Source organism: Chiroxiphia lanceolata, chromosome 22, assembly GCF_009829145.1.
Source record: "Chiroxiphia lanceolata isolate bChiLan1 chromosome 22, bChiLan1.pri, whole genome shotgun sequence".
NCBI lineage: Eukaryota > Metazoa > Chordata > Aves > Passeriformes > Pipridae > Chiroxiphia > Chiroxiphia lanceolata.
This window is the reverse complement of record NC_045658.1, coordinates 3234388-3248356: the sequence shown is the minus strand read 5'-3', so window position 1 is coordinate 3248356 and position 13969 is coordinate 3234388. Positions and strand designations below refer to the sequence as shown.

The following is a 13969-nucleotide window of genomic DNA, read 5'->3' as shown; positions in this document are numbered from 1 at the left end:
TGTTTGAGAAACTCAAATTAGGAATTCACACAAACCCAGCTTCTCTGCTGCCCCCAGAGATTTTAAGGCAGAGCTCTTGCAGGATTTTCTATTGTCTTGAAAGGACTTTGGATTGGGCCCAGACCAGCCATAGCAGGGCTCTGTGCAATAATTTTTAAAGCTAATTGCAGAGCATGCAAGAGAGAGGAGTGAGAGAGTACCACACAAACTCCTGCTCTACAGCTACTGCTGTTACCAGCCAGTCCAACGGTTACACATCATTTTAAATCACTTCTCCAAGGGTGAGAATCAGACATGGAAAAGAGAGGACAGCGTGCAGATTTGACATAATCGTCTCAGCAGCTGCCTGCTCTGCAAATGCTGTTGAATCTTGGGGATGTTGCTGGCAGTTCTCAAAATTATGACTGCAAGAGAGACAAGGAGTGGAAGCACAAATTAAAACACTTGGGAATCATTCTGTCTCAGGTCTGTAAGAGCCTGCATTCATTTTAGCTTGGGGGTGTTTTATTGAAACCCTCTCTCCTCCTTTCCTCCCCCAGTAATTACCCTGTTGTCAATCCACAGTGTGTGAAAGTGCTTCAATTTCAAACCCATGCTACACCAAATTGTTCACGTCCATGCCAGTCACTCCCTGCTACATAAAGCCTGGAAAAAACATTGCTTGCATACTTTTTATCAGAAAAAATACGAGGGCTGTTGTTTTCTTGGAATGTACTGAGTGAGCATATGCACTCCATAAACCCACTTCTGGCGTGTCAGTTCATTTTCTAGAGTGTCAGTGAATCTTGAAGAGTAGTCCCTCAGTGATACCTCAAAGCTCTACTTAGATTTTAGAAAATCAGAGGAGCAGCTTCTCACTGCTGAGATTGGAAAGGACTTTCAAGTGTGGTCGTCAAGATACCACATTAGTGTGACCCTCTCCACTCCCCAAATCACCTTGCCATAGCCTCATTTGCAGTGAAGTTGCAGGAGGAGGCTCCCCACCAGCATTACAAAATGCCTTCAGTCTCCCCTCCAATCCAGGTAATGTTTCTGCTTGCCTATTGTCCACTGGGATTTAAAATGGATTTTGTAGAGCCAGGCAAATTCTATGTGCCCTTCCTCACTGCTTTTTCAGAAAGGCTCCATGGCTAATATATGTATTTGTGCTGAGCTGGTGCCTTCACTGCTCTCAGCTCCATAGCCAGGGGCACAACTGAGACACTGCTGTCAGCTGCAGCCTTTGGTTACCTTCAGAGCAGACCCCAAGAGAGGGGTGAGAAGGGCAGAACTATGAGGGGTGAGCTTGTCTCTATTCCCATGGGCCAGGTAAGGACAGTAGGAGCAACTGTATCAACTCCTTTACTTCCCTGTGGAATTGCTTCACCTTACCCACCAAGGGTAGAGTGTCCTGAAAATGCAAAGGAAGGCATTTCTGCCTTATTAGCCTCACTTTTATGCTGTCAGGGAGGGAGCCAGCTGCATATTAGGCTTTCACTCAGTCTGCACAAGGCATATCACCAATTGGCATAAAGCAGCTAATTGCTGGATATTAGTTGCAGTGAGTTGAACTCACCTGGATGAGTCTTCTAGTCACAAAAATCTCCATATCCCGTTTCCAGTCTCCTGGATTGCCTGATTCTCCCTGCAGCTCTTCTTTAACTTGCTGGCTTGTCTTTCTCTCCATGTTTGTGTTGCTTTATCAAGCCTGGGGAAGGGAACAGAGACAATTTACAAGGTACAAGCAGCACAAGGCAGAGATAAAAACCAAGCAGCCCCCAGATCTCATAGGTGTGAGAGACGTGCAAATGCATAATGTCTGTCATAGCCCTCATTGTTTTCACATCCACGAGATCATTAAGACATTTCTAAGTCCCTTGAGTGCATGACATGCAAGCCCAAGATATAATAAGCAGGGCTGAATTAATTGCACGATACATTGATGAACAAAATGAAGTAAAGTGCTTTTATTCTACAAGGGGAAAGGAATGCTTTGAGTTAAACAGCGGTCACATCAATCCCAATTATGGCTCAGGCTGCATAAATGATAATGAGACTGTCTCACTCAGACTGAGTGAGAATGCTGAAGGGAGCAAAGACACCCACACACTGCTGCATCCAAACAGGGCTTATCATTCAGCTGGGACAGTGGGATTTGCCTTTATAGCAAACAGTTCTCCTTTGACAGATACCTGCCCTGGCAGAAGGGCATTCCAGTGCACTTCACACCCAACACTAAGCCAGCAAAATGGCTATTCAGTCTCTCTTTATCCTTGCCCCCACTCCAGGTGCCCAATCTTTTTTTAGGGTAAATGCCATCTTTTTTTTTAGGGTAAATCCTGTCCTTGACATTATTGGAATCACTAGCATTGATCCCATTTGATGCCACTACTTCTGTGAATAGAGGCAAGACTTCCCTACAAGACACTGAAACGTGTCCCTGAAAGACACAGTAATGGAAATGAAGTCACAGCTGATGTGTCATGTGGCAATAGATGAATTATATTTCAATCTTTCATTTGAAAGTGACACATTCAGAGATTCCTCAGGGGACTTTTGGGTTTTTTACTGCTGTTCTGAGCTACGCAGCCAGTCAGTTTTGTTCTGATGCTTCCTCTGGTTAGCATCTTCTAGGTTGTTTCATTTTGGCAATTAATGCTTTGCCTTGGGAGATCTGGAAGTCTGCTGCACACAAGCAGTCAGCAGCATTCAGGGCATGGTGAAGGACAAGCTGGATAGAGCTACAGTTGTGGCTTGCTTAAGAATGTCTGAGGGCAAGTTCAGCACTGCATGATTCTCATGCATACTCTTGCTTGAACTGGAAATGAGACTGAAGGATGACTCATGAATTTCCACATACAGCCCTACAATGAACCTCTGACCCTGCTCATCCCTTAGAGGCCCCATCTTTTCCTTAAGAAATGACAAGAAAGGAACTGACCTAGTCAGACATTGCAGTCTTACTTTGCAGACAAGTAAAGCACATATTGGGCAAGGAAGGGAGGGTTTGAGAGGTGTCATCCTGGCTTTTGGGTTCTGCTAGTTCATCTGCCATACTTAGGGCTGCTGGTATGAACTGGACAGGGAATGGGAAATTATACTTGAACTGTGTGGGGTTGGGTTGGTCACTTACCAACTCCCCTAGCTTTAAAATGGAACAAGTTTTCTTTCAGAATGAGAAATGAAGAACTTGTGATTTGTACTAGACCTTCATGCAAAGAGTTCAGTCATCTAGTTCTAGAAAAAAATCTAGGGCCAAAGGAAGCCACTAAGTACCTGCCAGCCATTCTAGGCACCTGGCACAACCCCGAACACCGACCTGAACTTGGCTTGGCTATTGGGCGACACAGCTGAGCACATTCAGCACCTTGAAATTGCCTTATTATTGGTGTCTATCAACAGGTTCTTTGGCACTCCTCGTTTTTTGGTCACAGCACTGATGTGTGCACAAAAATCTTCTCTTCCTGCAGAAAGCTGTTAAGTCCTATACAGGCCTTAGGCCTCCTGGACACTGATCACAGCCCAAGTGTGATGTCAAACCCTCCCTCACTGCACTGCGTGTGTGAGCAGCAGGAAGAGTTTGGCTGAGTGTTTGGAGTCAACAGACTAATCTGTGTACACTTTTAACTTAGTGGTGGCTTTGGAAACAGAATCACAGAATTGTTGGGGTTGGAAGGGACTTCTGGAGATCATCCAGTCCATCTCCCTGCCAAGGCAGGGTCATCTGGAGCAGGTGACACAGGAACATGTCCAGGTGAGTTTGAATGTCTCCAGGGAGGGAAACTCCACGACCTCCCTGGGCAGCTGTTCCAGTGCTCTGCCACCCTGCACATAAAGAAGTTGAGGTGTTGAGGTGAAACTTGTTGTGTTTTAATTTATTTAATTTTATGCTGTCAGGAAGGGAGCCAGCTGCATATTAGGCTTTCACTCAGTCTGCACAAGGCATATCACCAACTGGCATACAGCAGCTAATTGCTGGATATTAGTTGCAGTGAGTTGAACTCACCTGGATGGCCATTGCTTCTCATTCTGTCGCTGAGCATCACTGGAAAGAGTCTGGCACCATCCTCTGACACGCCTTTGAGATATGTCTATGCATTCACGAGGTCAGAAGCTGTGCGATACACATCAGGCAGGCAGAGCCCCCAGACCAGCTCCTCCGCTGGAACCCGCCTGACAAGAGCCACCAGTTGCCCCCCAGCCCCGCCGGGCCCGGCCCGCTGTGACCGAGGGCCCGGCGGGGGCGGTGTCCCGGCTCCGCCCGCCCCTCGCCCTCCCGGCCCGGCCCAGCCCCACGTGAGCGGCCCCGCCGGCAGTCCCGGGGCCGCTGCCATGGAGCTGCCGGTCGTCAGCCTCAAGGTAGGGGCTGCTCCGGCGGGGAGGGTCCGCTCCGGCCGCCCCCGGGGCCGGGAGGAGCGGGGGCATTGCCGGGGGGCTGCCGGGGGGGCTGAGCCGCGGGGCGCGGGCGGCATCCCGGGGACAGGGCGCTTGGCGCGGTCCGCCCTCTCCTCTGCCGGGATCTCCAGCCTTGCGCCTGGTCCAGAGCCCGGCCGAGGCCCTGCTCGGAGCTGTGGAGGCCTCTGAGGAGGAAGAAGTGGCGTTCGGAGGCTTTTTTTCCTCACGTGGGCAAACGCAGCAGAAGTTCTGAACGGCACGAAGCTGAGTCAGGACAGGGTCAGGTTGGATCTCGGGAAAAAGTTCTTCCCCCGGAGGGTCGCTGGGCACTGAATAGGCTCCCCAGGGCAGTGGGCACAGCCCTTAGCCTAACAGAGCTCAACAGAGTGTTTGGACAAGGCTCTCAGGGACAGGGTGGGATTGTTGGGGTGTCCTGGGCAGGGCCAGGAGTTGGACTCGATCCTGATGGGTCTGTTCCAACTCGGGATATTCTGTGAGTCTTGGTCACTAAACCCGTCAGGTGATGACTCTAAGGTTCACTCGGACTTCAGGGACACTGTCAGAGTGGCAACAACAGCTCTTAACCAGTGTCCCTCGAGGTTTCCAGCTCAGCTGACCAGAGTTAAGCCAAGATAAAACACTGTAGGAGATCCTGAGCAGGCAAAGTTTTTGCTTGTCAGGCAAAGTATCTTAGAAAGATGAGCCTGCTTACTTTGGGGTTATCACCTTGTAGATAACTGAAATTGCTTCTCTGTTGGGGAGGAGAGGCTCCAGTTGAGGGCAATTTGGAAATTTCAGGGAATATCTGATAACCAGAGAAAGGAGAAATAAGAGACTTAACCACGGTTACATTACATTTTTCACTGTGGGGAGAAGCACGTCCTTCAGGACAAGCTGGAGGATGCTAAAATCACACTTTTTTTGCTTTTGATGTGGGTGTTTGATATCGAAGCCTTCCGTGCTACCAGACAGGTGACATTTTCCTCTATTCTTTTTTTTGTCTTTCACATTTTCAATGCTCTGAGATTTCTAGGTGTGTGTGCCCTTTTCCAGCTTCACTACTTTGTGTAACTTGTTTAGTACAGCAAGTTTGAGGTGCTTTCTGTGGTTAAAGCTTCTCCCAGAGAGTGAAAGCTGATCACATCAGGTTTTTTTAAGCTGTGAGCAGTGGCTGTGGAGCAGGCTGCCTATGGGTTGGGTGTGGGGAGAGTATTATCTCAGCTACCATTATGAATTCAGCTTTGGACAGGAGGGCTTTCATGTGGCTGTGATAAATAAAAGCTCAGTGTTCGTATAATGATGTTTTCTCCCCCCTCTTACTAGTTCACCAAGAAAAGCAACTTCCCTTGTTAGAGGCAAGTAAGCAAATGGATTTTTCAAGGCCTGGCATGTGGATTATATTACATTCTGGGGACTTGCTGATACTTAGCTCTGACAAGTTTGGACTATTGTGTGATTCCCAGGGCACTAGGAAGATTAAAGATCTTGCCTTCTGCTTTGTCTTTTAACTTGGTTTGATTATTTTTTTTCCCATGCTAAAACAACAGTGAAAAGAAAGGACATTGCATATAAAAAGTTTGCCAACACAAAATAGATGTTCTACCATGGGAGGTGGAGATAGGGGAGCTGAAAAACATAGCCTTTCAATTAGTGAGTCACTGAGACAACACAACTAAAATGTTGCCTTTCTTCTCTGGTTTCAGGCAAGCATTTCCCGATATCTGACTAGATAAGAGTGAGCTTTTCCTGGGCAAACTGTTTTCAGCATTAAGAAATTCCTTGTTGTTGAGTCTGGCAACTCTGGAGCTGAAGAGCTGGGGAATAGGGAGTTAATAATCTACCTGCATCTTTGTGCTGTTCCCGAGTTAGGGCCTGATTCCCTGAAAAACACCACGAAGGTGGGAAAGATTCTTACTCAGAAAGGGCCTGGAAATAACACACACTGCTACTATTCATTGGCATGATCTGCTTACGGGTTCTGTGAGATTAGAAAGATGAGCCTCGTGATAGAAGTAGCTCCAAGAAAACGGCATGACTGGGCTGTGTTTGTGCCAGAATGTAGCAATATCTCAGCCTTGAGGCCTCTCTTTAAGCTACTTGCAGAGCTATAAAATTAATGTAGCAGGCTTTGCCCTAGAGCGGATGAGGAACATGCTCTGTTCTAACTAACGCTCAGCAAAACATGTGGGAAGCAGCACAGCCCTACTTTTGCCATGAAAACTTGACACCTGGGATCATTGCAATAATTATGGAGAGCCTCAAAATACAAAGGCTGACTTTGATCAAGCCTGGACAATGCCCTACAATCCATGTGCCTGGAAACACACATTTTGTGCTTAGGCATTTTTAAATGCTAGGTCACAGAATCACAGAATAATAAGAGACCTCTGTTCAACCTCCTGCTCAAAGCAAAGCAAAGTTAGATCAAATAGCTCAACTCAAAATTCAGCTGAGTTTTAAAACTCTCTAAGAACAGAGCCACAACAACCCTGTTGGATGGCCTGTCCCACTGCCTAACCACTCTCATTATCCCTCTGGTATAATAATGAGCAGCATCCTCACAGGTGGCCACTCATATCTGTATTTTGGGTAGTATGTTCTCAGGTGAATATGTCACTCACAGGGTAGATGAGCTCACTCTAAAATAAAAAAAAAAAAAAATTTAGGTACAACAAGAAAATAATTATAATTTGGAGCCATGTAAATTTTAACTTAGTCAAAATTCAACATTGTGCTATGGTCTGTGCTGAAGCATGTTTAAAAGAATTCCTGTTCCAAAGAGTTTCCCATCTAATGAGACCCAGGCAGACCCAGTCTCTTTTTATGCTTGGCAATTAGTTCCATCACATGCTGGGATTTGCAGAGGAGCTAGGAATTCCCCTTAGTTCTCCCCACTTTCCAATGGGATGCTTTTAATCACACTGTCATCCTTCTGCACAGAAGGGATGTGGACAAAGGACCCACCTTTCTTATTTTCTGCTCTCAGCCCTAGTTCAAGTCTTAGGAATTATTTTCTCAAAAGAAGAAATGTATGTCTGTTTTAGGTACAGACTTAAGTCCTTGAACAGATGGAAAAAAATTAAATTCTCTTGCTGTCTTATCGGGAGACTGCCTACAAATTATCTAATCTCACATGGTGACTGTAGCTTTTCATTAACACTATATTTTCTATGTTAAAGCATACCAAGACCACCAGCTAATTCCAGCTGTCATGTAAATTGGACTAATAACCAGGAAGGGAATATCTTGTTTTTATTTCAGCAGTCCCTCATACTATAAGCCTTAGATTACCTGACTTCATGCTGATGGCTAAACATACTTCATAATTTAATAACTGCAATATTGATCTAGACAGCTTTAAAGAAAAAAACCACCTTGCCTAATTATGTTAACTGGTGAGCCTTGAGGGGTCTTCTGGGTATGTGACATGCAATTAAATACTACCTAATTAAGAATTTCCCTGATGTTATGATAGTCTCTTGAGTAAATGCTATTTGCATGTCTCCATTCTTATCCAAGAACATCTTGTATTTTACTGATTAGCAGCTTCTCCGTGGTCTCCGTGGTGCAATTTGGGAGAAGGGGAAGTTGGGGGGGGTGGTGGTGAAGCATTTTGTAAGCTTTCATGAACAATTAAAAAAATTAATTAATAAAAACCTGTCTGAGCCGCGTTTGAAGTTACAGCAAAGTCTGGTGAGTGCTCAGCAGCTGTGCTGGGGCACTGCAGGGAAGGAAGAGCAGAAGACAGAGATCTGCATTGTGGCGTGGCAGAGCAGTGTGAGCCACAGCAGTGGGGTCACCCCCAGAGGTTTCCTGGCTGGGCTTCACCTGTGTCACAGCTTCACAGATCACTCTCTCCTCGAGCAGCTAGTTTTGTTGTAAGGTGGAGCACGGGTAGATGTTTTAAGTCAAGGGACGTGGCAGGATGTCAGTAGATCTTAATTATTATTTTTTTAGTGTCTCAATGCTCCTATCTGCATACAGCTTTCCTGTGTCCACTGAGTAACTTAGGCTTTTGTCACTTCCTCATTTCAAGCTTTCTTTTTCACCTTTTTTGGTGGGAGTGTGCTTCAGAGGGGTTTTGTTACTGTGTTTGTTTTTTTTTTTACACCAAGGTCAGTATAAATGCCAATTGGAGCCTTTCTCACAACTAGAAAAAATGGAAGATTGTCTGTATCCCATGGGTCCTCTGATTTGTCCAGGCTTCAGCCTTTCTTTGTTGAGGCTGCTAACAGAGCCCATGTTCCATATTCTTGTTTTCACAAATGTTTAGAGAGTGAATATGAGAGACCTCCCTTTGCTGGATTGGCCAGCAGGCTCTGAAGGAGTGAGCACATGGATATAGATACAGAAAAAGCCTGAAGTGATATAATGTTGTTCCCGTTTGCTGTCTGAATAAACATGAGTTTGTTTATTCAGAGTATGTCTCTTTGGTTACAGAAATGGAAGAGTATGTCTCCTTGGTTACAGAAATGGAAGGTGCTGGTGAAGAGAATCCTGGTGTCACTTGTTACAGTATAGTCCTTTCTTCTTGGATTTGTCCCCTTGAGCACAAGGATCAGGATCATTAGGGACATGTGCAAATACAGAATTTGTGACAGCATTATCTTATTGCTGTTTAGAGCACTGTTGGCATTTGGGCCTGGTGGCCTCACCAGGAGTGAGAAGAGCTGTGTGCTGTGGCAGGATCAGGTTCTCAGAGTCCTGGAAGATACCTTCAGGTCTGTTAATACTGCAGTGAGGTTGAACCACTGCTCTGAACAGATTGGAAGGTGGTAAAAGGAGGATTTACTGAGGAGTGGAGTGAAATTCTGGGAGCTGCAGGCTCAACTATCCATGGACTTCTTGGTGATGGGATGCCAGATTGGTCATGTATAAACTGTGCTAGTGTAGTGAGTCAGATTGCCTGGCTGTCTGTGCAAACTCTTCTGGAGTTCCAAAATCAATACCCCATTTAGAAAAAGACTAAGTGGGCCCTGAACCGGCTGTCAGCAGACATGACAACAAGAATGAACGACTGCAGTGCAGCACCACAGGAAATACTCAGCAACAGAAGTGGAGAAAAATGGTTTTGTCTTCACTGTCCCAGTTGCCTCACCAGCTTTCTGCACTGGTTCATGGCTCCAAGGGCTCTCTTCCAGACAAGATTGTGTCATTTCATGTGGATCCTCCCAGGGTTCCCCCAACTTACTGACCTGTCTTCCTCTCTGTTTTTTTTCCATAGGCCATCATTCTGGTGCACTGGCTGCTCACAGTGTGGTGAGTGATTGGTGCCTGGCTTGGGTGAGAAGAGGGTATTCCTTCAAACTAGGAATGGGACATTCTTGGGGAATCAGCACTCTGTGTCTGCCTGTGTGCAAGAACATCCTAAACCTATGAGTGAAGTGTTTGTATGGGAACAGGGATGAACACAGACTGTTGCAGGCTAATTGTGAATTTGGTCTGGGTTTTTTTGTCTTGTTTGGCAGGGGATGCATGAATCACATCTTGCCAGCCTCCTATGCCTGGGGAAATTTCAGTGTCCTTGCAGTGGGGATCTGGGCCATTGTGCAGCGAGATTCCCTCGATGCCATCGCAATGGTGAGTGTGAGGGTATTGGCCTCCCCCAGGCTGCTCAGGGAGAGGGTGGAGGGCAGAGTCTTTGAGCCAGTGATGATTTTCAGCTGTTCCCAGTACAGCAGTGAACAAGTCAATTCCCTCTTTGGGTGGGTTTGGTTTTTTTAAGAGTGTATAAATCTATAAGCTCTGTAAACCATGGTGAGAAGCATTCAGTATCAATTATATTTCTTCTCAGAGATGAACATACACGATTCTTGCTTTTTTTACCTGCTGTTGTGACTTGTAATGCCAGAGGAGGATTCAAAGTGTTTAATATACTTGAGTGGAGGGGCTTTATAAAACCCTTCTCTGAACATTAAAGAGATTGGCAAACAAAATTAGACAATTCTGGAATACCTTATGAGAAGCTGTACGACAGATGTGAAGAAAATGCACAAAATACAAGACCATTCATGTAGGATTATCTCTCTACCTGGGGCAGTGTCAAGGAATTAGCCATGTGTGATACTGGGGTGAGGGATGATTGTGTGAACACAGATCTCACAGGAAATAGATCCTGGCACTGACTGTTACTAGTAGTGGTTAAACCCTGTTCAGCTCGTGTCCCATTCTCTCTCCTTGTTCCAGTTCCTGGCTGGCCTGCTGCTCACAGTGCTCACGGACATCATTCACATCTCTATCTTCTACCCCTCACACGACCATCTCGGCGACACAACCCGTTTCAGTGTGGGCATGGCCATCTTCAGCCTCCTCCTCAAACCCCTGGCCTGCTATTTGGTGTATCGGATGTACCGGGAGCGTGGAGGAGAGTACACCTTTAACATAGGTAGGATGTTTCCTCTGCTCCCCTGTCAGTGTGGGCTGTCTCCTCGGGGGCTGAGGGGTCTGCCTTGCTCTTTGGGCCCTTCAGCCTGAGCCCTGTGCAGCAGGATTCTGCCCCTCTTTCAGTGGGGTGCTTACTCTCTCTTGCTCGTGTCTGTTCTCCCATTTTGTGGTTCTGGTGTGTCTTTGGCCTTAAATTTATATTCTTTCTCTCTTCCCATGCAGACCTGGAGTCCTTGTCTGGCAGCCACTTTGCCCACAATGGTATTGTGAGAGGCCTTTCCTCTCTTCCTCCTCTTGCATTTGTGTGTGCATGTGGGAAGCCTTTGGGTGTCCTTTCTTTGCCAACCCTTTCTTTTCCTTCTGGGGAAAAGTAGAGGGAGTATCTCCTCTAGCTGGATTATGCACCAGAGGGAAAGCAGCTGGATTTCTAACTCCAAGCTTTCTGTGGGCCTCACATGTCCTTGATTTGGTTTGGAGACCTCCATCTCCTCCCCTGGAAAATGGGACTGATGTTTATCTCGTGAGGCTTTGCCTGGAGACACTAATTATTCTCTCGGTTGCACTTGTTAATGATAGTGTGGCAGCCTTGCCAGAGAGAATGGGCTGTGGCTGGATGTTCTGGGTCTTAGCTTTACTAAGCGTGCCTGGTGCTAGTTCATGCCTGGGCAGCTGCCAGGGATTGTTTGCTGTGTGGGAATTCATGCTGGCAAAACCAGCAGCCTGGCACAGCTCTGTTTGCCATGGCTGTGCAGGACAAAGGGAGGTGTCACTGCATTACAGTGTTTGGAAGCTGTCACTCGTGCTGCTTTGGGTGTTAGCAAAAATCACACTGCTGTGAAAAGAGGTGGATACCTGCAGAGGAGGAGAAGCCATGGAGGGAAATCATGGCTTGGGGCACTGTGTGCCCTTTGCATCTCTCTGCTAGTGCAGTGTGGGTGTCTTCTCTGCTTGTGAAAATCCAGACAGATGTTTCTTACCTGGGTCAGGAGGCCTGTGAGTCACCTGCAGTGCCTTGCCATGGGCCATGTTTGTGCCAGTTTCTATTAGCTGCTCACTGTGCTCCTCACTGGGATTTGACGTGTGTATCCCGTGGAAAGTATAAGTATCATTGAGGAGTTCACCCCTTTGCTTGGATTTTGGGAGGACTCCTTTTCAACCACACTATCCCAAACCAGGCATGGTACTGTCTGAGAGTCTCCTCCCAGGCACAGGGGGGAATTCAGACACTTTGTAGTTGCACATCCTCTCCTGAACTGTCTCTCACAAGATTTTCAAGATTTTTTCAAACTGTATGCTGTTTTGTATTGAATGTGCTTGACAAATTTCCTCTCATTTCCCTGCTATCCAGCATCTTCCTTCTGAACCCAGAAATGTCGCATTTTTCCTAGTCTTCTGTGGCTCATTTTCTTTCTGCACAAAATCCCTTTTTGTTGCTTGGCAGCATCCTTGCTGCTTAGAACAAACCCCTCGTGTGGTTTGGTGCCTACCTGTGATTCTCCCCATGACACATGCCTGGTCTTTCCCCGCTCATCCCCTGGACAGACAAATTGTTCACAGTGCAGTTGGGAGCACTGCTGGGTTCAAATTTAGTGCCGTGGTGTGCAGACTGCATTGTTGGGAGGAGTGGTTCAGGGATGACTCATGCCTTTAAATCCATGCTGTCAGCTGGCCATGGTTCCTGCTGCTTCTGGCTATGTCTGTTCATTTTCCCATGAGCTCCCATACACTGCTCTTGCTGAAATACGCTGTTACAGGAACCTGTTATGCTGCAATGGGGTATTGTGGGTCTTGCTTTGCACACAGCCATGTGGCTACTAAGAGAGTAGTTGCAAGGAATGAAGAGGCACGCTCAAAAGCAGTGAGTTTCCCTTTGTTGGAAGGATGAGTTCTTTACCTCCTGCCTGTGTAGTGAGGATCACAGAGGGCAGGTGCTGTGGAGCTGGTAGGGCAGCTAACGTGGTGTGCTCCTGAGCTGCTGGCTTCTCCTAGAGGATACAGTTTTTGTGCTTTTGTGTTGTTCCCAAGCTTGTTCTCTTCCATCTCCATGCAGGTGTCACCAGTGCGGGCCAGGATCGCAGCACCTACGAGCCCATTGATCAGTCAGAAGCGCCTCCCCAGTGGCCTCCCCCGGGCAAGGCAGCCCAGCCACCCTACTGAGGCACGTGGAGCCCTGAACAGACACTGCCCTCACCCAGCCAAGGCTTCTGCTCTTCCTCTCTCTGTTCTCATGGAGCCACACCTGCTGCTGAGCAAACGGGACAGGATCTGATACTTCTTTTGCCTCCCTGAAGGTTGGGCAGATGGGTTCCTGCAGTAAGTCCAGAAGATCTCGGAGGTGTCATGTCAAGCACTGTGACTCGTTGTAATCCCAGTACTTTCCTCCTCAATCCCTCCTCAGTATGTGTGACTGGATGCACCTTCTGCAGTCTTCCAGGTCTTGCATTGTGCATCCTCTTTGATGTAAGGGAACCACTAAAAGTACCCCTGGACAAACTGTCTTTAAAAGCCTTATGGACTGCCCTTAAACAATATAGTTAGCCTGCTTTTATGCAGATATATTCCCAGGAAACATCTGGGAGTTCTCAAGAGCTGTTTTTGATGGCGTTATTTAACTAAGATTTATGAGCTCCTAAGATTTATAACTCCCTGTGTTAGCTGTGGTGGTTTGCACAAAGCTGGGCTTGGTATAAAATGTTCTTAACTGGGCCAGGGAGGTGTTTGTGCTCCCAGTGTCTGGTCTTGGGTTTTACTGACTGATGCTTTCATGCAAGTTGAATGTCCTTCAGGATACTTAAAATGACTGTTGAATGTAGGTTATAGATACTTTGTGCCTTGAAATGTCCTTTTGCCTTCAGCCGCCTGTCTTAACAGAACTTGAAATGTTACATTTTTCTAAGAAAACTATAAAATGAACACAGTTTTTCTGTGTTAGAAAACGTTAAACTGGCCACTTATGTCTCATTTGAAAATATACGTGTTGTCTGAGGGTTTGAGGCTGTAGCCAGGCAGTTTGGGAGGGTCATTATGGGAAAAGCTCTACAGGGCTTTGATGGCTTTTAGTCTAAGCTTTATTACAACAAGTAGAAGGTACTGCTTGTTATAAATATGTGGGTGGGAAGGTGGGCTAGTGAAATGGGGATTGGGGAAGGGAAAAGATGGATTTATTTACACTGAAGAGGTGAGCTCCACAGAGTGTGACAAACCATAAACT

At 46.6% G+C, this 13969-nt stretch overlaps 1 protein-coding gene across 2 annotated transcripts; it reads left to right on the top strand.

Moving 5' to 3' along the window:
• Positions 1-4198: 4198 nt before the first annotated feature.
• AGTRAP (angiotensin II receptor associated protein) lies at positions 4199-13701 on the top strand. Of its 2 annotated transcripts, XM_032709340.1 has the most exons (6): positions 4264-4338; positions 9599-9633; positions 9843-9954; positions 10561-10759; positions 10981-11019; positions 12809-13701. In XM_032709340.1, exons 1-6 carry the CDS (start codon positions 4312-4314, stop codon positions 12913-12915), a joined length of 519 nt encoding a protein of 172 aa, XP_032565231.1. In that variant the 5' UTR covers positions 4264-4311; the 3' UTR covers positions 12916-13701. The 2 variants fall into 2 exon arrangements, with proteins under 2 accessions (XP_032565232.1, XP_032565231.1); XM_032709341.1 differs by lacking the exon at positions 10981-11019 and having other exon boundaries at positions 4199-4338.
• The last annotated feature ends 268 nt before the right edge of the window (positions 13702-13969 follow it).

What these genes read in the sequence shown, in the direction of transcription:
- AGTRAP (XM_032709340.1), top strand. Translation starts at nt 4,312, where the DNA reads ATGGAGCTGCCGGTCGTCAGCCTCAAG. An exon ending in TGCCGGTCGTCAGCCTCAAG is followed by an intron (nt 4,339 to 9,598) that starts GTAGGGGCTGCT and finishes TTTTTTCCATAG; the next exon opens with GCCATCATTCTGGTGCACTG. An exon ending in CAGCCACTTTGCCCACAATG is followed by an intron (nt 11,020 to 12,808) that starts GTATTGTGAGAG and finishes ATCTCCATGCAG; the next exon opens with GTGTCACCAGTGCGGGCCAG.